Source organism: Phocoena sinus, chromosome 20, assembly GCF_008692025.1.
Source record: "Phocoena sinus isolate mPhoSin1 chromosome 20, mPhoSin1.pri, whole genome shotgun sequence".
Lineage (NCBI taxonomy): Eukaryota > Metazoa > Chordata > Mammalia > Artiodactyla > Phocoenidae > Phocoena > Phocoena sinus.
Genome location: NC_045782.1, coordinates 38,420,222 through 38,442,330, shown reverse-complemented (window position 1 = coordinate 38,442,330; position 22,109 = coordinate 38,420,222). Strand labels below are relative to the sequence as shown.

The 22,109-nt window shown below is 54.6% G+C and overlaps 1 protein-coding gene across 2 annotated transcripts; it reads left to right on the top strand.

Moving 5' to 3' along the window:
- Positions 1-382: 382 nt before the first annotated feature.
- On the top strand, positions 383-21,999 carry TNS4 (tensin 4). 2 transcript variants are annotated; one of them, XM_032617961.1, is made up of 13 exons: positions 383-464; positions 4,273-4,801; positions 10,854-11,256; positions 12,403-12,824; positions 14,339-14,425; positions 14,752-14,877; positions 15,966-16,058; positions 16,151-16,228; positions 17,576-17,647; positions 18,517-18,685; positions 19,486-19,554; positions 19,764-19,790; positions 20,258-21,999. In XM_032617961.1, exons 2-13 carry the CDS (start codon positions 4,363-4,365, stop codon positions 20,379-20,381), a joined length of 2,109 nt encoding a protein of 702 aa, XP_032473852.1. In that variant the 5' UTR covers positions 383-464; positions 4,273-4,362; the 3' UTR covers positions 20,382-21,999. The 2 variants fall into 2 exon arrangements, with proteins under 2 accessions (XP_032473852.1, XP_032473853.1); XM_032617962.1 differs by lacking the exons at positions 15,966-16,058; positions 16,151-16,228 and having other exon boundaries at positions 14,752-14,840; positions 17,638-17,647.
- The last annotated feature ends 110 nt before the right edge of the window (positions 22,000-22,109 follow it).

The window sequence follows — 22,109 nt, the reverse complement described above, 5'->3', positions numbered from 1 at the left end:
GCCAAGGCTTCACTCTCTGCTAGCCCTGCCAAGCCCCGGGTTCCTCCCCTGGCTGGCACTGGGTGAAGGGAATGCCTGCAGTACACCTCGGTCCTAACAAGCCCTGTCCAAGCAGGGGTTCCCCTGAGGACGTGGTTCCCGGGGAGGGGCAGCAGGAAGCTTGGGACCCCCCCACCCCCCCTGCCCCAGTGCCCACCAGGGCCAGGCCGCCCCCAGTGCTTCCCTTCCCCCGCCCATGCCAGCCCCACCTGAGCCGTCCAGACCTGTGGGTGGGGCCTGCCGGCTGTCAGGCCACGTGTAGGGCCTGGGAGGGAGGAAAGAGGGCGGGGCTGGCCGGCCGCTCTTAAGGCGGAGCTGGAGGTGAACTGCACCTCCCCCTACTCCTCACCTGGGCTCTGACAGCCTCTCTCCGTCCCAGGAGCCAGTAGTGAACGCAGGAGTGTCTTGCCTGCCCGGGACACCAGGTAGGTGCCATTATTCTTTAAGGAGAAGAGAGAGAGGCTCAGCTTCTCCACCTCTTCTGGGGCTCGGAGTGAAGGTGGAGAGGAATGGGGGAGAGGCTGGGCATGAGCGGAAGATGGTCTCGGGGCCACAGACCTGAATTCTGCCCTTTGGGAGAACTTAATCTGCAGCCCTCGGTGTACAGATGAGAGAACTGTGGTCCAGGGAGCGGAAGAGGCTTGCCCGGGGGGCCCCCGAGGCTTGGGAAGGGAATGGACCCAGAACCCAGCCTCCTGCCTCCCAGCCCAGAGTCCCTGGGGCCTGGTCGTGAGCTGAGCCCCCGTGCTGGGCCTTTCAGAGGCCACCAGGAATCCAGGGGGTGGTGGCATGGCCTGCACTGGTCCTGCGGGTCCCTGCCTGCTGTCCCAGGGTCTGCTTCACTGGGTCTGGGTGGAGAGCATGGGACAATCAAAGTCACTCTTCGAGCAAGGGGGTGGAGTGGGGAATTGAGCTATTGGGGCAAGGTGCTTTGGGGGAGATTCAGCCTTCCCCCTCTGCCACCCTCTCCCTCCATTGACCTGGGCTTGTAGAAGGGAAAGAGTAAGTCAGGAGAAGAAGCTGGCAAAGAAATGGATGAGGGGATTTGCCCAGGAATCAGGATCCCCCTGCCTCCAGAGCCCTTGGGAACAAAGAAAGAGATTCCGGTCCAGTGAGTGGGCGGGTCCTATAAAAAGGGGCCCTCCCTACCCACTACAGCCCGCCTACATACATACACAGAGCACTGAGCCCAGGGACCTTCCCTTCACCTTTAGAGCAGGAAGGAAAGAGCTAGAGAAGTGTGCTGGTGGGGACAGGAGAGGGAAGATGTCCAGGAATAAAGGAGTGAGACCAGCCCTGGGAGGTCCAGTGGTGCTTCAGGGAGTGTTAAAAGTGAGAAGAGTTTGAAGAAGATCCCAAGGGGCTGCTGCCCTTCGCTCAATCCCAGGCCTGTCCCGCTGGGTTCCGGAACCCCAGAACGGGCAGAGAGAGGTGAAAGGGATCCTAAATCTACGAAGCAGTGGCATAGAGTGTGGGACTTGGAGCCAAGACCACCTGGGTTCAAATCCCAGTTCCACTACTGGGTTCTGTGGGTTGTATGACCCCAGGCAAATCCCTTAACCTCTCCAGCCCCACAGGAAGAGTACCTTTCTCAAAGAACCATTGAGAAAATGAAATGAGTATGTTTTAAGTGTCTGTTATGATCACATTCCCATTATACAGATGGGAAAACTGAGGCCCAGAGAGGAACGGATACTTGCCCAGCGTGGCACAAAAGCACTTTCCAAATCAGTAGGCAGACATCCTGGGTCCGGGTCCTGGTTCTGGGGGAGGACCCAGGTCCCCAGTGTGCTCCCCAAGGACCGTAACCCCAGGCTCCTCTTTGAGGCCCAGCCAAAAACCCTGCAGGATGTGCTGAGATCCTGCCCTGACAAACCCAGGCCACTTGGAGCCAAAGCTCCACGTCCTCAGCTGCCCCCAGAAAGGAGCTCGGAGGCCCGTTCCCTTCCACTGCCATTTATAGACACGCTTCCCGAGCCTGGGATGCGCCCGCCCGCTCCAGGACCTGGCCAAGGAGAAGTCTGGCAGCAGGGCTGGCAGGAGCCATGGGGGAGAAGAGGGTTCTGGCTTTTCTCATTAACTTACTGTGCGAACTTGGGGCAACTCACACCCCCTCTCTGGACCTCGGGTGTTCCTCGGCATTTGAACTCTGTGTGGTATAAGGAGCTAAGAGTCTAAAGTCCACAGCCTGCGTTTGAATCCCAGCTCTACCACTTTTCTGGATGTGTGGCAGATACAGACTTCTTAACCTTTCTGAATCTGAGTATCTTCATCTGTAAAATGGGCTGGTAATAGGGATGCAGTACTTCCTAGGGTTATGAGAGGATTAAAAAGAGTTACCATAGGGAAAATCAGTGCCTGGCACATGGTGAGTACTCAAAAAAACCGGGAGCTATTATTATTTATTATTATGATGGTATTATATTCTATTGATATATAAGCCCTTATTTCCAAGTAATATTTAGAATTGTCCAACTGGTTTCACAAGCAACACCTCGCTGGTTCCACGCCACCCTCCAGGAGGGCACAAGGCAGGAATTCTTATTCCCATCTCACAAATGAGGAAACTGAGGGTCAGAGTTACACCTTAAGGAACTGTTTGAGCTGGGATTCGAATCTGAATCTTCAGACTCGAGAGTTCACATTCATTTCATTTGCCCCAGGCTGGTCGCAATGCCTTTTCCAACACTAGGGTCTGACTCTAAAGCAGGGTGTGGTGGAGGCATCTTAGAAGAAGAGAGAAGAGGCGTTGGAGGGTACCTTGGTCGGGGTGGGGGTGGGGGGCGGTGAGGCTCAGAGCAGGCAGTGGTAGCACAACCAGCCTATCCCAGCTCCTTACAGGTTTCTTGGCAGCCTCTGTTCCAGAGCCTCTTACTTCCTGTAAGAAACCACTAACGTGGCATTAAGGCTAGACAAGGGGAAGAACTTCCCACAGAAGGGAAAGGAGGAAGTTGGGACATCTTTTTCCCAGATGAGCCCCCAGGGAGTGAATATCATCTGATGATGTCACTCTTCAGATCAAAACTGTTCTGTGGGGGCTTCCCTGGTGGCGCAGTGGTTGAGAGTCCGCCTGCCGATGCAGGGGACGCGGGTTCGTGCCCCGGTCCGGGAAGATCCCACATGCCGCGGAGCGGCTGGGCCCGTGAGCCATGGCCGCTGAGCCTACGCGTCCGGAGCCTGTGCTCCGCAATGGGAGAGGCCACAACAGTGAGAGGCCCGCATACCGCAAAAAAAAAAAAACTGTTCTGTGGCTCACCATTGCCCTCGGGGTTGAGTCAGCACTACTGAGCCCAGCCTGCAAGGCTCTGCAGGGTCTGGCCAGCCTGCCTTCCCCACCCCAACTTCCCCTCCATCCACCCTAGGTTCTTTCTGTTTCCCAGATGCTCAATATCTCCCCTGTCCATCAGGCCTCTGAATACACTTGCCTCCTCACCCCTACCTGGCTCGCCCAGCCAGCTCCTGCTTTTCCTTCTGGTCTCCCTTTATGTACCCCTTCCTCCAGGAAGTCCTCCCTGACCTCCCCAACTAGTGCCTACAGAGTCCCCTCTGCCTCCCCGCCTCCCCTCCTCCCCGATGGCACTGTTTATGATTGCCCATCTGCTTACCTGTCTGTTTCACCAGCTGGCCCACATGGAGTAGCAGCTAAGTGCAGGGGCCCTGACATCACACAGTCTGGGGTCCAGTCCTGCTCTGACACCTGTTGGCCTGATGACCCTTGGGCAAGTTACTTACCTCTCTGTATCTCAGTTCTCCCATTATAAAATGGAATAATAATAGCATCTACTGACAGGGTTGTTATGTTATTTATTTAAAAATAAAGGTTTTATGTGGAAATACTAGGGCATAGGTGCATAGTAATTACTCAGTAAATATTAGCTAGTATGTATTTAATAAATAAGGCTGGGACATAGTAAGTAGCCAACAAACGTCTATTGAAGTTATTTTATTTAATCATCACTTGTATAATGTTTATTATGTGCTAGGCATATTCTAAACATATTACAAATATCAGCTCATTTTATAGATAAGGAAACCGAGGCACAGAGAAGTTAACTTTCCCAACGTTGCACAGCTAGTAAGTGGTGGAGCCAGGATGCAAACCTGGGGCAGACTGACTCCAGCAGCCATGCCTTTAAATGAGTGAATAAATATGCCTTTGTTTGGGGGCAAGGGAGCCCGGGGCTTCATCTACAGAATTTACTCAGTTCCCACCCTCGCTCTCGCTTCTTTCAGGTCCCAAGAGCTCCTGATTGGCAAGTGACATCTGTGGGATGTGAGGCTGGTTGGAAGCCAGAGGTAAACTGCCAGGTCACTACCCCCACTATGTCACAGGTGATGTCCAGCCCCCTGCTGGCAGGAGGCCCCGCAGTCGGCTTGGCTTCCTGTGAGGAACCCAGGAGTGCGCTGCACCCAGCACCCAGCCCCGGCCTGCCGCCCCAGTGTCCTTACTACACCACAGAAGGCTGGGGAGCTCAGGCCCTGATGGCCCCCATGCCCTGCAAGGAGCCCCCCAGCAGGCTCCAGCAGGCCCCACAGGCTGGAGCCCAAGCCGGCTGCCTCCCGCAGTCCCCTGGGGAGCAGGCCTCGGGAGCCTTGGAGGACCTTGACTCCTACATCGACTTCTCGCTGGAGAGTCTCAACCAGATGATTCTGGAACTGGACCCCACCTTCCAGCTGCTCCCTCCAGGGCCTGGTGGCCCCTGGGCTGAGCCCACCCAGAGCACTACCTCGAGGAGAAAGAAAGAAGAGCCTGAAGCTTTGGGTAAGGAACTGGGGCACAGTGCCAGGAGGAGGGCTTGGGGACCAGACCTCATGAGGAAGGAGTTTTCTATCAAATCAGAGGAGCAGGGGAGGAGTGCTGTGCAGCTCTAAACAAGTTACTTAACCTCCCTGTTTTCTCTGCTCTATAACAGAGATAAATATAAGTAGCCCTCACTGTCCAATTCTCTTTGGTTCTTGAGTTTGGAAAGTGATGGATACCTGTTTTATGTAATTTTTCAGAGAATTTAAATAAGCTAATATAGATAAGCATATTATACAATGCCATGTATATAAATAAGAACTTGATAAATGTGGTGTCCCTGAATCTCACTGTTCTATGGTGTCTCTCTTAGGTCCTAGCCTGGGCACCCTGAAATTTTTATAGGAATGATTATTTTCACCTTACCCATAACAATAAATGTAAATAACTTCGAGTATAGGTAATAGTAAATATAGTAAATAATTGGGATGTGATGAATTTTTGAGTGTTTATTACTTTTGTTTTTAATATGTTATTTCATTGTAAGTTTGTGTGGTTTAATCTTTAGTAATGGTTTAGCCACTACTAAAGATTAAACTACACAAACTTACAATGTTTATATTATATAATTTAGCAACCAGCTGGAAAAAATCTTGAAAAGTTAACAAGCAGCTTTCATGAGCTGGTTCAAGCCAACTCCAGGATACCACCACGTCCAAGCATATCCAGAAATCTCTGCCTCTGGCTTCAGTTTCCCAAAGTTTCAAGTACACTTTGAGGATGAGGGTCGTGGAGCAGCAGCCCCATTAGACAGGCTGGAAGACTGAGGCCTCCAGTGGGTTAATCAGCGTGGGTTAGAGGGTGTGGTGAGGATTAGAGATGGGATCCAGGAGAATTTCTACTTATTGAGCATTTATCATTCTATCCAGGCACTGTGCTGAGCACTTAATAATTGAACCTTTGATCTTCCCAATCCACCTCCATGAGACGAATATTTTATCCCCATTTTACAAACAAAAAGACTGAGGTTGATGGAGTTGAGGAAGGAGCCAGTCTAGCCTAATCACTGGAATCAGGCAAACCTTACACAAGCTGTTTACTTCACTTCTTTGCGTCTCAGATTCTTCATCTGTAAAATAGAGATGAGTTTGCACTTCAAAGGGTGTTGCAGGGATTGAAAAAATAACATTTGATGGGTGTTTATCACAAATCCTGGGACACCATAGGTCATGATAAATGGTGGCTGTTTGTAGTCAACATTGGGGTTGCGACTAAGACCAGCCCCAGGACAGGTTCAGGCTCTGGGGTGGAGGTCAGCCCGGCACACAGGTCCCTCTGGCAGCCAGGCTCCTGGTCTCCAGCCAGCCTTCTGCTCCTCCCATGGAGCATTGCCTGACAAGCCTGGTAAAAGAACCACCTCCAACCCTCAAGAGTCTTCCTGCTTCTTAAGGCCAGTCGTGGGCATGTCTCTGCAGGAAAGGTGACTTGGGCCTAATTATCGCTGGCAGGAGCCAGCCTAGGACTTTAATGCTTACGCCCCAGGATAGGGCTTCCATACACTCAAGGCCAGCTGGGGCAAGACCAACCTCTGTGGGGCGTGCACTTGTACAGGGTAAGGGTGTTGATAACAGGGTCCTTCCTCCAAGGGACCGATGGGCAGTTGTCTGCGTCCTCAGATGCCCTGGGCACAACCTGCCATCTTGAGGATGTGTCCACCAGACTCTGGGCAGCAGGGGGTGCCAGAGAACAGCAGTGGTCAGATGGTCCTGATGAAGCCACCTAGCTCTGCCCTCGCTCCTTCTGATGGAATTTTTAAAAATCCTCTCCTCCAACCTCTGCCTGGACACCTGTGATGCCTGGGAGCTCACTACGTCCTCGGACAACCAGCGGGTCAGCTCCCCGTTAGAAAGTTCTCTTCCATCACTAAGAAGAGCGAGAGCCTGCAGGTCACTGTGGTGGCTGCACCTTGCTCCCCAAACCCTCCCCTCAGACCACTGCTACTGGTGACAAAGCTCTCCCAGCCCATGGCACCGCAGTGAGTTTTCATCCAGCCAAACGTATCCAGTGTGTAGAACTCCTCTGTTTGCACTCTCATCCATCCTACTTTCGGGGTGTTGAGTGGAAGACGTTCTATAATTGTGATGCTAGCAGAGGTTCACTGCTTCTCTTTGTCCTAACTTGGCAAAAGCTAAAATTAAACGTCGGCAATCTTGTGTCAATCCCTCCCCTAAAAATGTCCAGATAGATTTTTGTAACACATAATCCCACCCTGTGAAGGAAATACTGGAAACCTCATTTACAGATGAGAAGACTGAGGCTCAAGGAAAGGAAGCGATGGCCACAGTCACACAGCTAGTGAGTGGTAGGTCGGCCCAAAGCCCAGCCCTCTGAGCTCCAGAGTCCACGTTCTTGCCTTTCTCTCTTCCGTGGAGATAGTTTCCTGCCCTCCAGGGCTTCAGTGAGGCTCCACCGCCCTAGTGCTCTCAAACCTTCATCCAGCTCCCTGCCTCTGCCTCTTGCTTACCTTCCTTCAGATTTACCCTGGGGGGGAGGGGGAGGGGGTACCAGTCCCACAGGGAACATGGTTTCTGGAAGCAAATACCAAATCCCTTCCTTTATCCTCTCCGCCACCCCTCCCCATCTTTGGAACAGGCCCCCGCGTTTTATGTCCCAGAATTTCTGCCAGGCAAGGCGGTTTGCCAATCCCAAGTGAAGGGTGTTTAACAACCGTCTCTCCAACCCTCCACCCACCTGGCCTGGTGCCAGGCGCCTGCATCCACCCAGTGCTGCTCAGACTTGCCCCACAGGCCTGTAAACAGCCGGCTGCTCCCAGGTGATAGGGTGGCGGCCCTCCACCTACCCAGCCACATCCACCCTGGGGCAGCAGCGGGAGTGACTCACAGCTCTAGGACACCGCCCTCCCTTCCGGCCCGCCTCCACTTGCCTGGCCCCCAAGCAAGGCCTTTCTTTGGTAGGTGTTCGGATGACCCTGTGAGTAGGACCCAGAGCTTCACCAGGCCGAGAGACGCCCTCCCTCCAAAGCAGTCAGGCACCTTCTCACGGTCAAGGTCTTGGGAAAGGGTCCTGAGGAGTCCCTCCCCGTGGAAGAGCCCACCCCGCCCCCAAACAGAGCACAGGAGCAGGGCTCAGTTTCTTCAACCTTTCTGAGCCTTGCTTTCTCGTCTGTTACATGGAATTAAGAATGTTTCCTACTTCGATCAAGTCATGAGTATTAAAAGAACTAACACGGGTAAAGTATCTGTAGCAGCGCTGGTGCACGGCACTCAGTAAATACCGGCCTTTATTAAAAACGTGCAATAGGGCTTCCCTGGTGGCGCGGTGGTTGAGGGTCCGCCTGCCGATGCAGGGGACGCGGGTTCGTGCCCCGGTCCGGGAAGATCCCACATGCCGCGGAGCGGCTGGGCCCGTGAGCCATGGCCGCTGAGGCTGCGCGTCCGGAGCCTGTGCTCCGCGGTGGGAGAGGCCACAGCAGTGGGAGGCCCGCGTACCGCAAAAAAAAAACAAAAAAAAAACGGTGCAATAAATGTGAGCTCCACTGCCACATTTCTCCAAGCCTCAGTTTCCTCCTCTGTAAAAGCAATGCCTGCTGGCACTGGGCATAAAGGCGCTTGAGAGGATTATGGGTATAAACACTATAAAATCCTATTAAAAAAAAAAAAAGTTGTGCTTGCCAACCTCGCAGAAGAATCCACCCCATTCCAAGACTTCTTCTCTTTCAGAGCCCACAATACATTGTGCCAGATATTCTACTCTTGCCCTCAGCAGTGGGACCCCCACCTTAGCCAGAGAGTATTAGCCATCTGGCCAATACTGCCCCCCAGAAGCAGGCAGGCAGGAGATGCTCCTTGAAGCCCACCATGGACCATGCTCCAGGCTCCATTCATCAGTGTATTTCATCCTCACCGCAACCTTGGAAGGGTGGTTTTAGATCCCCACTTTACAGATGAGGAAACTGAGGCTCAGAGCAGTTAGGAAAATTACATGATGTTTCTTGGCGGGAAAGTGGCGAAGCCAAGACTCACACCCAGGTTTGTCGACAAAGCCAGGCCTGTTCCTCCACCTGCTGGGACAGCATGCCAGCGCCCCTCATCTGATGCAATCCTCCACCCCCACCTGGCCCACGCAGGCTCAGACAGAAGCAGTAGCCCTGAGCAGGGCCAGGAGGTCCTCCCCAGGAGCGGGCTGGGGCAGGCAGGGACTCCACAGTCACGCTGGGTGGGGGGATGGTGCGTGTGCCAAAGCCCAGGGGGGTGGGAGGCTGGTAGACAGGAGCCGAGGGTGCAATTTCCCACCGACTCTGCCCCAGATTCCATCTGGGGAAGCCAGAGGCAGGACTCACAGCCCTCCAGAGGGAGAAGCTGGGTAACCCCCATCTTCCATCACCTTTCCTAGAACAGCACCGAGGACAGCTCCCCTCCCCCAAGTCAGGAGGAGAGGTGCCCATCCTCACCATGGGAGAACCACAGGGTACCCCACTCTAGGAAGAAACAAGGTCTCAGAACAAGAGTCCTAGATGCCCCCACTGGGGAATGGAAAGAACATCAGAGTGAGTCAGCAGCCTGGGGTGCTAAGAGGCCCACAGCTCAGTAAGGCGGCATGCCCTGCCCCCAGAGAGTTCTCGCTCTAAAGCTAACCCTAAAGCGAACTCCTCAACCTCCAAGGTGCACCCAGGTAGCCAGGAACCTCGCTAAAATGCACATCCTGGGGGGCTTCCCTGGTGGCGCAGTGGTTGAGAGTCCGCCTGCCGATGCAGGAGACGCGGGTTCGTGCCCCGGTCTGGGAGGATCCCACATGCCGCGGAGCGGCTGGGCCTGTGAGCCATGGCCGCTGAGCCTGCGAGTCCGGAGCCTGTGCTCCGCAATGGGAGAGGCCATAACAGTGAGAGGCCCGCATACCGAAAAAAAAAAAAAAAAAAAAAAAAATGCACATCCTGATTGAGCAGGCCTGGGGTGAAGCCAGAGATTCTGCACAACTTCTCAGCTCCCGGGTGAAGCGGTGCTGCTGGGCTGGGGACCACAGTGGTGCGGTCCAATGCACACTGGAATCAGCTGAGGAGCTAAGCCACCCTGAGGCCTGGGACCACCCCCAGAGGTTCTGGTCTAATTGGCACCGGATGGAGCCTGGGCTTTAGGACCTTTAAAAGCTCATCGGGTGATTCTAGCATGCAACCAAGCTTGAGAACCCCTGCCTGCATTGCAGGCACAGACATAGAAATAGCTTTCGCAGGCCTGAGTGATAGAGGCATCCGAAGATGTGACTGGTGCAGTCATTTCAGCCTGGGGAGTGGAACCCACATGAACGAGAGGATCTCCCAGTTTTAAAGGACTTACTATGTGCCAGATGCCGTGCCCTGCTGCCTACATTCATCTCAGTTCATCCTTACTGTGACACTAAGAGGCTGCGTACAGCTGCCCCATCCTACGGGCGTGGAAACTGAGGCTCTAGGTGGTGAAGTCATTTGGCCAAGCTCTCTCAGAGAGTAAGTGGCAGAGCCAGATCTGAAACCCAGGTCTGTCTACCTCCAGGACCCGTGTTCGTGGCACTGCCTCTCCCCACCCAAGGGAAGATGTCACAGAGAGGGTGACTTTGAAACTGGGCCCTGAAGGTGGAGCTGAATGCTGATCCTGATTCCAACAAACGTCTCTCTGGGCTTCAACTTCCTCATCTGTATAAGAAAGGGGAGGGACTTCCCTGGCGGTCCAGTAGTTAAAACTCCATGCTTCCACTACAGGGGGCACAGGTTCTATCCCTGGTCGGGGAACTAAGATCCCGCATGCCGCGCAGCTTGGCCAAAAATTTAAAAAAAAAAAAAAAATATATATATATATATATATATATATATATATATATATATACACACACGCATACGTATATATATGTGTGTATATATGTGTGTGTGTGTGTGTGTGTATATATATATATATATGTATGTATATATGTATGTATGTATAAAGAAAGGGGAGACCAGATGGTCTTGAGGACACTTCCAGCATCCTTGTTCTGCGAGTCCAGTCTCCCTGGTTTCACCAATGCTCTGTTTCTCTCCCCAAAGATATAAAGTACATCGAGGTGACCTCGACCAGATCAAGGTGCCACAACGGCCCCCAGAGCTGCTCCAGCCCATCTGTCACCCCACCCTTCGGCTCCCCTGGCCATGGCGGCCTTCCCCTTTCCAGAGACATCCCCCGAGAGACTCGGAGCAACAGTGAGAGTCTCATCTTCTCCGGGAGCCAGGGCAGGGGGCACCAGCGCCCCTCTCCCCCCGCGGTGGCCCCCTCCTCTCATCCCCCACCCTCTCCCAGCATCTCCATCCCTGGAATGGGAAACAAGGCCTCAGGCTGCCATGGCTTGGGCTCCCCACTGGTGGCTTCCCCAGCCTTGGAGAAGGGGCTGGGGGGCAGGGTCTCCATGCTGTCAGCCAGCCCAGCATCTGATGTCAGTTACGTGTTTGGAAGGTAGGTCACTCCCACTGCAGCTTCTGACGTTGCCTCCACAACTCACACACACACACACACACACACACACACACACACACGCATCCTAAAATCACAGAGGGACACCCTACTCTTTCTGAGCAAAATCTGGGCATGTACCAAAAATAAAAGTGAATGTTCTCTTTTATGCCATCACAGCCATTTGGTTCTCAAGCTTTCCTCAAGCATTTAGAATATGATTCAATGTACAAAAATCTTGACTTCTACCTACCTCTCAGGGAAAGAACCACACTGCATTAATGAGGCCCACCTGTATCCTTTCCAGCCTTCCTACAGCCCATCTGTAGGAAGGATTTTTTTTTTTTTTAATTTAAAAAACCCCAAACACAGGATATAAACAGAATCAGGGGGTCTGGAATGAACCATCCAGGAAAGAAAAACCTCCTTCGTCTTTGTTCCTGGCAAAATCTAGCAGGAAGGAGACAAAGCTGCCTGGGCATTATTTACAATCGCCCCACAGCCCAGTTCTCTGCAGGCCTCAGAGCAGAGCCACACGCATACCCATCCTGCCCAGGAAGAGCAAACCCCAGGACCTCTGTCCCCCATACCAACTCCAAAGCCACTGTGCCAAGGCAGTCCCTGGCAAGGAGACTGGGATTCCACAGTCATGCCCGCTGGCACAGGCCTCTGAGCTCAGGGATAAGCCTGGCTGGATGCAGAGCTGGCCTCCTTCTCTTCCTCCAGCTGGGGAATTCCGTCTGCATGGGCCATGGACATGGTCCAGCTCCGGTCCAGCCTGTGTGCAGGACTCTTGGGAGTGCTGGGGGGGCTGGTGTGACAACTCAGTTGGACCTGCCTAGCTGGGAAGGCGGAGGGAAGAGAGTCCAGCCTAAGCCCATGTGACCTGCAGGGGGCCAGCCCACTGGCTACTTTAATTGACCACAGACCCTGCAATGCAGGTACACTCCTGTATCCTTCAGCATCCCTTGGGGATCAAGTGGGCATACCCTTTGCTCAGGGCTATGGGGTGGGCGGTTGGAGTATGCACTACTCTGACCAAAGCCATGGGTACCTAGATCACTAAATTCCAGAGTCTAGCTCTGGCCCCTAAGTGTCCAGCCCTACCCGCTAAAACTCTGCCTGTCTGGTGCTCTCCCCATGGCACAGCCAGTCCCTCTTCCGCTCCAGCATCTCCAGCCATCAGTCATCTTCGAGATCCTTGGAAAGCCCAACCAGCTCTTCCTCCAGCCTCCACAGCCTTGGCCCAGTGTCCTTGTATACGAGAGCCAGTGACCTCCAGGTCCCCAGCAACCCCACCCCAAGCACTGGCCAGCCCAGAGCAACCCATTCCTCACCACTGGCCAAGGAACATGCCAGCAGCTGTCCCCCATCCATCACCAACTCCATGGTGGACATACCCATCGTGCTGATCAACAGCTGCCCAGAACCAGGATCTCCCCCATCCCAGAGGACCCCAGGACGCCAGGACTTTGTCTGCCCTGGGGCTACTTCTTCCAGCAACCCCTGTCCAGCCACCAGGAGCCACAGCCAGACCCTGCCAGATGCCCCTCTCACCACATCCCCAGAGGGTAAGTTGTAAACCGATCAGTACCTCACACTTTATGAGGTTTGGCTAATGGGGAATAGACAAAGCACCAATGCATTTGCTTCTGCAAGAGCAGGTCAACCAACACACTGATTAAGTACCTACTGTGTGCCTAGCACTGTGCCACATAGTAGGGACACAGTCTAGAAAGAGAGAAAAAAAACAAAGGATCACTGTAGGGTAGGATAAACACAGAGGTAAAGAGATGTTCTAAGTCTTACGGGGCTACAGAGGAAGGAGTGAGACTTTTCATCTGGGAACTGAAAAGGCTGGAAAGTGGATCAGAAGTCGATGCCCAGAGCAGGAGAGGAAGGGCAGTCCCAGCAGAGGGAACATCCAGGCCATGGTCACGAAGGTATGGAAGCACGTGGCATGTTTTAGGAAATGACTGGAATGTTGGGTGCGGGATGAGGTCATCGGGAGTAACTTGGGCCCAGATTGGGAAAGATCTTGAACGCCAAGCAAAAGAGTGCACTTTACCCTTTAGGCAATAGGGGACCATCAGAGACTCTCAGACAGGAGAGCGATGGGGTCAGAGACACACGTTCAACCGATCACTCTGGCAGCTGCGTGGCAGATGGATTGCAGGGCCTGGCTCGGCAGGGAGAGCAGTTTTTCTTTGGTTCTGTTTGGGTTTTCATCACAAAGTGGTCCAGGGCAGGGCAGAGGGTGGAGGAGAGAAGACAGCGCCAGGAGACCCTCAGGATATGGAAGCAGCAGGCTCGATGACTAACCCAAGAGAGGGAGAGGGAGAGTCAGTCCTAACTCTGACATTGGTGGATGACGAACACAGCCAGGGGGTGGACAGGGTAACGGAGACAATGCATTCCAGTTCAGACAGCTAAAAACCACAAAACAGCAAACACCCTCCTTCCCGTAGTCTGTGACTTCAGGCGTCCAAAAAGAACAAAAGGCCCAAAGCAGTAAACACAGAGGCTAAGCCTCAGCTCCCCCAGGGTGTTTCTCTCCCAGGAGCAGAGCCCACGGCTCCCTCGTGGCTGAGCCACGAGGCTCCCAGGCCTCTCAGTCCTCGCTGGGCCACAGACGTCAAGGTACTCCTGGGGGGTGTGAAATGTTCACTGTACCCCGCTGATCGCTCCCACCCAGGAAGCCGTGTCAGTGCATGCAAGAGAAAATCAGGTGACAAGTATGCCTTTGAAGCTGCTCTGATCTGTTCCTAGGACAAATCATTTGCAGATTCCAGTACATTTTTTATAATGAGTTACTCTCAGCTGGCCGTGACACACCTTTTCAAGATGCCGAAACTGAGAACCACTGCTCTCTACCTTAGGGACCCAGGAAAATGGGCATTTTAGCATCTCAAAGAGCACATTTACTTAGCCTAAAGGGATTTTGCCCCTTTAGGCATCTGGAGATCCAATGGAGTAGGGGTAGGGGAGGGTGGGTTGAATGGCACTGCTGGGTGGAGGAGGGGGTCGGGTCTCTCAGCTCCCCTCTCTCCAGTCTACAGGGTCCCCCTCCTCTGTCTGTCTCCAGGTCCTGCCAGGGACATGCAGCCCACCATGAAGTTTGTGATGGACACATCTAAATACTGGTTTAAGCCAAGCATCACCCGAGAGCAAGGTAAGAGGGAAGCCCTGTTTTAGGGGATGAGTGACCCAGGAATCAGGTCCAGGTCCTGGCACCCCACATGGGGCGGATGGGGCCCTGGGTCCATGTAGAGGAGGGAACGGCAAATGGCAGGTCCAGGGAAGGGGGGTGTCCTGTGAACCCCATGACCTGAGGAAATAATGACTGCAGCAGGAATGGTGGAGGTTAGACAATAGAAAGGACTTCCTGGGAACCAAAGGCGATTCTGTACCATCTGCTCTGTGAAGACCCAATGGGGCTGAGGCACAGAGGGTGTCCGGGTTCGGTGGTGACTGTCTCTGACCCAAGGATTGTTTCAGCCATCGAGCTGCTGAGGAAGGAAGAGCCGGGGGCTTTCATCGTGAGGGACAGTTCTTCATACCGAGGCTCCTTCGGTCTTGCCCTGAAGGTGCAGGAGGCCCCTGCGCCTGCCCAGAACCGAACAGGTAGGCACCTGTCTCTGTCCTCACTCAAGACCTCTAGGAGGCAACTGGGTGTGGTGGGTTCCGGTCCCGGCTCTGCCCGGGGCTTGTGGGGTGACCTTGGGCCAGTCCCATAATGACTCCTGGGAGGAGGGCCTACCTCAGCCCCCTCCCCACTGCCCCCCAGCACTGAGGCTCCCCGAGTCCCCAGATTCCCTGCTCTACCCTCATGGTGGGAAGAGGAGGATGGTCCCAGCCCCACTCCAGGCTGCTCTCTTCTAGGTGCCCACCTCTGTCCAGACCGGATTTCTTGTGAGGGAACCTAATGTAGTAATAACATGTGTGCTAGCTTAACCCCGCATACAACACACATCGATGGGGCATCCACCCTGCCCCAGGCACTGTGCAAGGCACCAGGGAGACCTCACTGGGGAGAGAGATAGAAACAGATCATTACATTACAAGGTACCTGGGTCACAGCCCCTCACCTAAGGCCCAGGACTGTAGCTCTCCCACAACAAATGGGTGAGGTAACAGACACTCCCAGAGGGAGTTAATGACCCCCCAGAGCAAGCAAGTGATAGAGCGAGAGGATTAAAAACCCCGTATCCACATTCTCTACACCACGCCTCTCTGTTTAAATAAGAAAGTGACCTCTGGGCAGTGTTAGTTATCAAGGAAGCCTTGCCAATGAGCCCAAAGAAAGCCAGAAGCTGCAGGCTGGTGAGGAGGCAGGGGCGTGGTCCCCCCTCCCAGGGCCAGCCTGGCGCCAGCAGGGACCATCTGGTGGAGAATAATAGTACCTGGGAGGGGGTGGGTAGGGAGAGAGGGGAACCAGGCCAGAGAGCTGTGATTTGATCTAAACAGCGCCGGCAGCCATCCCTGATGGCTGTTGAAACCAAAAGAAAGGTCTCCTGAAAAAAGAATTACTGGACACAGAAGCCTTTGAGCAAAGGTGTGGGCACCTCCTTCGTGGGAGGCCTTGAGGATAAGATTCCTACCCGCTGTCCCACCCAGAGGCAGAGGGATGGACAAGTTAACCTCCGGATGGGCCCCGAGGAGGCGGGTCAGGAAATGAGTTGCACTCCCATCCATGTGCTTTCTCTGTCCAGGCGAGGATAGCAGCGACCTCATCCGCCACTTCCTCATCGAGTCTTCTGCCAAAGGGGTGCATCTCAAAGGAGCCGATGAAGAGCCCTACTTCGGTGAGCTGAGGACCTGCAGCCCCCAGGCCCCTGGGGTGTGGGCGGGTGGCCTGGGGAAGGCGTCCTTATGCTGGGCTCCTGTTTCCTTTCAGGGAGCCTCTCTGCCTTCGTGTGCCAGCATTCCATCATGGCCCTGGCCCTGCCCTGCAAGCTCGTCATCCCGAAGAAAGGTGGGCTGGGTCCCCAGACCTGTTTGTTCTCAGTAGAAAGGTTCCTGCGGGTCACTTCTCACCTTATTTAGGGATCATTTTAGTGTCATAGTTAAAAATGCACACTCTGGGGGAATTCCCTGGCGGTCCAGTGGTTAGGACTCGGCGCCTTCACTGCTGAGGGCTCGGGTTCAATCCCTGGTCGGGGAACGAAGACCCTGCAAGCTGGCCCACGCAACCAAAAAAAGAGAAAAGGAAAAAAAGTGCGTGCTCTGGAGTCCGTCCACATCTCCACTTCCTGGCTGTGTTGAGAAGGTCAACCTCTCTGAGCCTCCATTTCCTCATCTATGAAAGGAGCACAGTCACCATCACATCTCCTAGGATTGGTGTGGGGATGCAGCGAGAGAGCTCAGGCAAGGCTCTTGGCACAGTGCCTGGCGCAGAGCAGATCTTAAGAAATAGCAGCTCCTTCCTCAAGAGGATGAAACGAGCATAAATCTGCCCGTTCCGTGAGGTTTGGTTTTTACTTCTGGGTCCAACGCTTACTGGGCACCCTCTCCTTCATTCACAGCTCACTCCAACCCTGTGAAGTAGGCATTGCTGTTATCCCCATTTCACTGCTAAGAAAAGGAAGGTTCGAATTTGAACCGAAGTCTCTCTTGCTGTCTTGTTCCAAAGTGTTCAGGGAACTAACAGAGAGCAAAGGACACGGCTGTATCATGAAAATCAAGGAAGAGAATTATGAGAACAAATAAATGATCAATGGGTGAAATTTGGGAAAGAAAGAAAGAAAGAGAGAGAGAGAGAGAGGGAGGGAGGGAGGGAAGGAGGGAAGGGAGGAAAGGAAGGTTCAAGGCATTAAGTAACTTGCCCAAAGGCACAGAGTCAGACCTCCACCCAGATCAGGAAGCCCCATCTGAAGCTTACAGCCCAACGCACCCCCAGACGTGCCCACACCTCAGGGTGTGCAGGAGAGCCACCAGGGGGGTTCTGGGAGAGGAGTCAGGGCCAGGGGAGCCCCTGGTGTGGTGATGACGAGAGTCCCCCTGCTTTCTGCATTTCGCCTGGGTTTCCGGTGGGGTCCCAAAGAATGAGGAAGTCGGGGGCCTCTGAGGCCAGGTCGCTGCCGCAGTCCAAGGGCTGGAGGAGGGAGGGATCAAAAGGCTTGCCAGCGAGGCGTTTGGGGAGCCTGAGGCGGCTGTTTGCCTCATTACAGGAATCACACCTGGTTTCTCAGCCAAGTCACTTCCTGAAGGTGTGGGCGGAGGTAGAAGAGGTTCAAAGGGCTGAAGGAGGCCTGTTCCTAGGAGGGGGGTCCACTGACTGCACCCCCGCCCCCTGGGGGCCTGTTCCATTGCTTTGGCTCAGAATTGGGAGGTGGAGACGGGGCCTCAGACCTCTCTGCAGACGGCCGGGCCTCCTGCCTGAAGAAATCTGCGGGTAAGTGGTATGGGGCAGGGGGAGGCTCCAGGCTTGGCTGTACCCACCCCCCGCAGGGCACCTCCCAGCCCTGTGCACACTCGCACACGCAGGTCCACACGTGTTTCCCGTTGCAGCTTTATTTCTTCGTCTTTAACAAGGTGCCACATTCCTACCCCTCCCTGTGAGCCAGGAGATGAGAGGCTGCAGGCCAGGAGGAAGAGGGGCAGGAGAGGAGGGGTACAGTGAGGCTTACACCTCCTCCTGCACACGCGGGTTGAGGGGGGCACACAGATGTGCTGGGGTCTCGCTGGGTCTGAAGGACCTGCCCTGGGGGTGGGATCCTCTGTGGAGTGTCAGGTCCGGGTCCTGGGGTCTTCTACAGGGGAAGGGTCGTTCCTCCTCGCGCCCAAGGGCCAGGCACGGGTCAGCACTTGTCTGAGTGACAGCTTCTACTCTGTGCCCTGAGCACGATGGCCCCCTCCCCATTCCTGTCTCCTCTTCCTTCTCTCAGCAAGGAACCAGGGCCCCAGGGGGAGGATGGGGAGGGATGGAGGCAGCACCAGCCATGGGACAGAGGAAGGCTTGCCTGGACGCCCCTACATACAGGGCAACATCCCCTCCCTTGCCCCCTGCTGGAGGGCCAGGGGCCAGAGCAATGCAAACAACAGATGACCCCAAAGTCCCCTGGGGTTGGTCCCAAATTTCAGTGGCCCATACACTCCCTGCTCACCTGTCCGGTGGCTCAAAGAGGAGCCCTGCTAGATTTCCAAAAAAGGAAGGTTACTCCTATCCCCTGGCTCTGGGCAGAGGGCCAACCAGGGCCTGGGTGACCTCCACCCCCCAGTGGATTCTGGCAGGGCTCCAATGCAGTATCTGTACCCACCCAGGTTGCCATGCCCTGTACCTGAGCTCCGTGAGCGTGGAGACCCTGAGCGGAGCCCTGGCTGTGCAAAAGGCCATCTCAACCACATTGGAGAGGGATGTCCTCCCCACACCCACCGTGGTCCACTTCAAAGTCACCAAGCAGGGCATTACCCTGACTGACATCCAGAGGAAGTAAGGGGCTTCCCTTGCCCTGGGGCTGAGGGCTGGGTAGGGTAAGCTGGAGGGAATGGCTGAGACTGCTGTGGAGCAGTAATGGAGATGGAGTTCAGGCTCCTGGACCCAGCAGGGTCAGTGACGTGCTGAGTGGCTCTAGGCAAGTTCTCTGCCTACTCTGAGCCTGAGTCCAATGACCTCCTGCCAAAGTCCCGCTTCATCATGACTGATGGATTTGGAATTAACCAATAGTCATTGGGCACTGATTAAATCTGTAGCCACTGATGGAACATCTCCTGTAGGCCAGACTCTGGCTGACCAATGAGGTCACTCCTTCCCAGGCTCAGGGATTCAGTCTAGCATGATCCTGGTCCTGGGCTGGAGGAATAAGAGATGACCAGATGCTGGGAATTCCCTGGTGGTCCATTGGTTGGGACTCCGCACTTACACTGCCAAGGGCCCCGGTTCAATCCCTGGTGGGGGAACTAAGATCCCACAAGCCGCGCGGCACAGCCAAAAAAAAAAAAGAGAGATGACCAGATGTAATTCCTATCTTCATTAAATGACATGACAGGCAGTGGGGGTGGTGCAGGTGGTAGAAAACCCCAACATATAGGACAGAAGGGAGACGCACTTCATGAAAGGAGAGAAGTGCAAACACGTGCCCCGGGCCCAGCAGTGGGAAAGGTCACGGCAGCCTGTCAGGGGTCGTCAAACTGAGAGCTTCTTGGAAGACAGGGAGCTGGAGATGGTGGAGGCTGGGCAGGACACTGGGACGGGCTCTCACCAGCTCCCCTTCTCTCCCGGCCTCTTCCCAGGGTGTTTTTCCGGCGCCATTACCCCTTCGCCACCCTCCGCTTCTGTGGCATGGACCCCAAGCAACGGAAGTAAGTTCAAATCTGAGCCACACTAAAAAGACCCTGGGATTCGGATCCCAGACAGGGCCTGTGAACCTCAAGGGGTCAGGAGCAACAGAATGAGGGGGACATGGTGGGAGTGGGGACAAAACTGGCCATTATCTCCCGAAGCTCAGCCAGACTCCTGTGAGATGGAGCAAAGAATTGGTACTCAGGACTGTCGTGTTCCTTTCCCACAGGTGGCAGAAATACTGCAAGCCCTCCCGGTAAGGCCTTCCTGTCCACTCAGTCGCCATGAGAGGTCTCCCTCGGGGAGGTCTGGACCCAACATGGGGAGGGAGTGAGGGAAGGAAGGAGGCCCCGCCCTGATCTTAAAAGCCCATGGGTTTGATGGCGGACAGCACAGGCCCCGGCCCTCAGGGAGCCACCAGTTTGATATCTTATGTGGGAGGCGCAGGCTTTAGTCTGTAAGGATGCCTCAGGCTGATGGTCAAGACACACCTTCGCCCTCAGGAAGCTTCGACTCTGATGGGGAATACACAGGTTGTGTCCTCAGGCGCCCCCATTCCAAAGGAGGGAAACCCAGATCTTAAACTCAGGGATCTCTCGGTCTGACAGGGGAGGCTCCCGTCCTAATGAGGTGCTGGGCTGGGGAAGGGCAGGGAGGAAAGCTGCTCCCAGCGTGGTACCTCCCTGCGTCCCACCCCTCACTCAGGCTCTCCTCTCCCATCAGGATCTTTGGGTTTGTGGCCAAGAGCCAGACCGAGTCACAGGAGAATGTGTGCCACCTCTTTGCGGAGTATGACACTGTCCAGCCAGCCTCGCAGGTCATCAGCCTGGTGGGCGCTCTGCTGTAGGACCCAGAAAGGCTGTAGGGGAGGGAGCTTCCTGTGTGTCTTCCCAGGCATCCCAGTGGGCTTGCTCAGGGCGCCCCCTCCACCCTGAACAAGAGGCCTCTTACCACCCTGATGGACCAATCCCCTGGACTGGAGGAGAACGGTACCAAGTTGAAACCCTTGAACTCAGTATGACCTTCAGCGGTGACCTTCATCCAGACCACCCCCCCCAACCCGGGCCTCAGTTTCTTTAACCTTAAAGGAGGCCCACAGCAGGATCAGCTGTTCTTCTCAGACGCCTGTGGGCATCTTAACAAGCTCCCTGTGATTCTGAAGCACACCCACATCTGAGGACCCCCACACGAAAATAACCTCTGAAGACCCCTGACTCCATCCTCCTGGACACTCCGGACACAGTAGCCTGAGCTAGAGACCCCTGCTTCAGGCCAAATGCAGGTACGGGGTCGGGACTCCTGGGCCCTGGTCCAAGGCTGGCCTGAGAGCAGATGGGTTGCCAGCACTGAGGACCAAAGGAGGGATGGACTGACTCTCTTTCCCTCCATATCTGTTCCTTACCCCATTTCCCTGACAGCTTATTGAGCTGCTATTCTCAAGGCAAAGCTAGATCCGCCTGCCCTGGATTCTTCAGCCAACATGGCCCTGGTTGCTAGGCAGGTTAACAAGTGTAAATTGCCCCCATGGTCAGAGATGACCCAGCTGTCCTCACGATCTTGATGTCTAATCCCTTCCATTGTCCTCACGATCTTGATGTCTAATCCCTTCCATTGCAAATGAGCATCAGCTCCATCTTTTCTTTCAATTTCTCATAAGCGACTGTCCCACAACTGCCCTGGTGTTACTTGTGGCACTCACACCCGGGGGTGGCGGCAGCGAGACCTCTGCTCACTGAAGCAGACACAGGAGCTGGCTCTCTCTGGTTCTGCCTCAGCCCCAGTCTTGCTGAGTCCTCTGTGCTCCAACAACACACACACACACACACACACACACACACACACACACACACACACACACACACACAGAGCCCTCTACAGTACTGTGGCGGCAACTGACCTCGTAACCACATGGGGGCAGCAGAGAGTCAAGAATGCAAACAGGCAGCCACCCCAAGAGGCTTGGAGAAGCTGGGTGGTCTTTTCCTGCCCCACCCACACCCCCCTCAACCCTAACCCATTAAGACCCCCAAGAATCTGGAATTGTTTGTCTAGCAGACCTGGGGTCCTAAGGAAACCAAACTATGAGAGTAGAAGATAAGACTCAGAAAAGAAGCCCATTTTTGCTCCATGAGGGACCAGTGCCTGCCCCCGCCCAGCTGGGGGCCCTGCCAGAGAATCATTATCTTTGGCCAAAGTTGGGCCTGAAGGGTTATTATTTCAACCCAGAAAACCAAACCGGACTGAAGCGGCCCTGGGCTGGCGGGACTGGCTGAGACCAGCCCCCCCCCCCTCCCCCGGCCTGTGGTCAGGCACTGCCCCACCCTGGAGACTATGGAATCCAGACAAGGTTCTCAGGGTCACAGTGCCCACGTTCTCAAGGTGACAGCCTGGGAGCTGGCAGAGAGCACCCCCCCCATATATCTACGGGGGCCTTGTAGCTCCCATCATGGAAAATAAAGTGTCTGTTTTTGCACAAGAGTTGGTCCTATGGTATTCAGGGCTATCCCGTCAGAGATGGAAACCTGAACAGAAAAGGGGACCTGGCTGGGCAGGTGGCAGCTGTGTCTGAGAGAAG

Excerpts from the sequence above, each read along its gene's own strand:
- TNS4 (XM_032617961.1), top strand. The coding sequence starts at position 4,363 with ATGTCACAGGTGATGTCCAGCCCCCTGCTGGCAGGAGGCCCCGCAGTC. Across the intron at positions 11,257-12,402 it reads GTCAGTTACGTGTTTGGAAG|CCAGTCCCTCTTCCGCTCCA; the intron begins GTAGGTCACTCC and ends CCCATGGCACAG. Across the intron at positions 17,648-18,516 it reads CTGCCTGAAGAAATCTGCGG|GTTGCCATGCCCTGTACCTG; the intron begins GTAAGTGGTATG and ends GTACCCACCCAG.